Raw genomic sequence first — 2,628 nt, forward strand, 5'->3', positions numbered from 1 at the left:
ATCAGCAAGTGGGATTTGAAGAGGGTGGGCATGTTTAAGATTAGTTCAGGTGTGTGGTCTGCATAAGGAGCATATTGAGATAAAGAAACAAAGACTGAGGTGATGGACACACCCAAGGGATGTACATGTAATATGCATGATGCTGTGTAACTTCACTTTACTACAGTGCACAAGCCATGAAAACTGTGTCACTGATTTGCTCAGCGCAAACCAACTTCCCTGGCCAGGCACTGTAATAGCCCCTGCTGCAGGTAACCAACTTGGAGAGCTGTTCCTGTGTCCACTCCTTACTATGGAGTCAGTATACTGCAAAGTAAAATCCCTGTACTACTTCTGTGTCAGTATACTGCAAAGTAAAATCCATGTACTTCTTCTTTTGCACCACCCAAAGGAGGTGCAAAGCTGTGAGGGTTCTTGGAAAACAGAATGCAAAGCTTGAATTTGATGCGATGGAAGCATTTTGAGAGGAGTTGGATTTACATGATTCAGGTAAATGACCAGGAAGGTCTCCTTAGCTGTGTTTTGAACAGGTTGGGGTGGGATATGGATTTTGGCAGGATAAATGGCGCAGGAAAAGTGGCCTACAGTTATCAAGGTAGGAGATAGGGGGCCTGAATGAGGAGGGAAGGGGAGGGATTAGTTGGAAAATTGATAATGTGGGGGGAAAAGTAGAACTTACACAGAGCCTGGATGTTACTTTGTATAGTAACAGGAGTTAACAGCAAAAATCCTGCAAGGATGTATACTGACTGGTGCATCCTGCTTCTACTCCTGATTAGACTGCACTTCAGAGTATATTTTATACCCCCCTCTTATGGATATATGATTGCTGAACCACACAGCATAAGAAAAAATGAGGTGAATTTTTAGTTTTGCAACTTTTACTGTTATAACTTCCATATCTTCCTTTCATTGCTGTATCTGGTTTGTACCACGCATGGTAGTGACCGGACTTAAACACAAGACCCGTTTTAAATTGCATCTGTTCTATAATTGCTAATTCAGGCATCTGCAACTGGTGCTCTTCTTGCAAGGGGAGAAACGAGAATAATTTGGCTTAGTGAAAACAGCACTATGGGACTAATGAGCCTTGGATTCTCTCTTGAGCTTGCTTGTGCTCTGAGTGACATTGAAGCAAGTTACTGTCCTCCCAGTGTCTGTTCAGTGGTCTGTAAAATGGAGGAGAGGCCAGTAATTTTATCCTTGACGTGATTAGAGATCTACTGGAAAGCGCTATGTAAGAGCTAGATATATTGTTATGAAATGCTGTGCTTCACAGACCATTTACCCATCCCATGACATCTGTTGCCTAAGATGTATGTACTGTTGCTGTATCTTATGGTTTCTTTCATCTAGTGCTTGATTTGCTCTTTGGACAGGCTCCTGAATGGGTCCTGGATTACTGGCATCCTTCAGAGAAGGCAATGTATCCTGATTACTTTGCCAAAAGAGAACAGTGGAAGAGGTTGCAGTTGGAAAGCTGGGATAAGGAGGTCAGTACTGCTTGAATGCAGAACAAAGCTCACTTAGTGTGCAGTCTGAGTTTAAAGGAATCAAATGTAATGTATTAAAGACTCTTACTGAGTGAAAAGAAATGCCCAATTTAGGTATGAAAGTAGCCCCTCAGGGTTAACCTACAGCCCCTAGGTTCTCACCCCTCCTCCAGCTTTTGCTTCGTGCCCCTGGGGCAGTGGAGCAGGGCACAGCCCACAGGGCTGGGGAAGCAGTGGGGGTTGCTTGCGGTACAGCATGGGGCATGGGATAGCATGGGGGCAGAGGGTAGGACCATACAGCACAGCACCTGACCACACATAAGTTAGACAGCCCTGGGCTAAAAGTGTTGCAGCCACTACACTAGAAGTTATGTTCAGTAGGATGAATAGAGAAATGGCCTGACCTTGCCTTCTTTCCCTATAAAATTTCAACATTAATGAGTAGCATTTAGTAGATAAATACTTCTGGGGAAACATTGTTCAAGTACATAACCTCAAGACTGGAGAAAAGCTATATGCAAACCCAGAGTGAGCACCTAGAAGGCAGGGAACATAGATTTCATAGACATTAGGGCTGGAAGGGACCTCAGAAGATCGAGTCCAGCCCCCCGCCCAAAGGGCAGGAAGTCAGCTGGGGTCATAGGATCCCAGCAAGATAAGCATCTAATTTGCTCTTGAAGGTGTTCAATGTAGGTGCTTGAACCACCTCCGATGGCAGGCTATTCCAGACCTTGGGGGCTCAGACAGTAAAGAAAATCTTCCTTATGCCCAGTCTGAAACAGTCTTGCAGTAGTTTATAACTATTTGAATTCGTCATCCCTTGGGGCGCTCTGGTGAACAAACGTTCCCCCAGATACAGGTGGTCACCCCTGATAAACTTATAGGTGGCCATCAGATCACCCCTGAGCCTGCACTTTTCCAAGCTAAAGAGCCCCATGGCTCTCAGCCTGTCATCATAAGGTCTGCTTTCCTGACCTGTGATCATGCACGTGGCTCTTCTCTGGACTCTCTCAAGCTTCTCCACATCCTTTTTGAATTGTGGAGCCCAAAACTGGACACAGTACTCCAGCTGCGGCCTCACCAGGGCCGAGTACAAGGGGAGAATGACGTCCTGGGATTTGCTTGAGAAGCATCT

At 45.4% G+C, this 2,628-nt stretch overlaps 1 protein-coding gene and 1 long non-coding RNA gene across 3 annotated transcripts in view; one reads left to right on the forward strand and one right to left on the reverse strand.

The window, feature by feature from the left end:
• Positions 1–2,628, forward strand: part of NDUFB9 (NADH:ubiquinone oxidoreductase subunit B9) — a 17,506-nt gene that overhangs the window by 8,246 nt on the left and 6,632 nt on the right. For both annotated transcript variants that reach the window (XM_019528137.1, XM_019528138.1), the window contains exon 3: positions 1,380–1,493. In XM_019528137.1, coding sequence (XP_019383682.1) covers positions 1,380–1,493 — 114 coding nt within the window. The remainder of the gene's footprint in view (positions 1–1,379; positions 1,494–2,628) is intronic.
• Positions 10–1,377, reverse strand: LOC109305184. The gene is made up of 2 exons (XR_002099579.1): positions 383–1,377; positions 10–346 (listed from the first exon to the last, which is right to left on the reverse strand). It is a non-coding gene; the product is annotated as an uncharacterized LOC109305184 (long non-coding RNA).

The sequence above is a fragment of the Gavialis gangeticus genome, unplaced genomic scaffold (assembly GCF_001723915.1).
Source record: "Gavialis gangeticus isolate Ggan-Ray unplaced genomic scaffold, GavGan_comp1, whole genome shotgun sequence".
Classification (NCBI taxonomy): domain Eukaryota; kingdom Metazoa; phylum Chordata; order Crocodylia; family Gavialidae; genus Gavialis; species Gavialis gangeticus.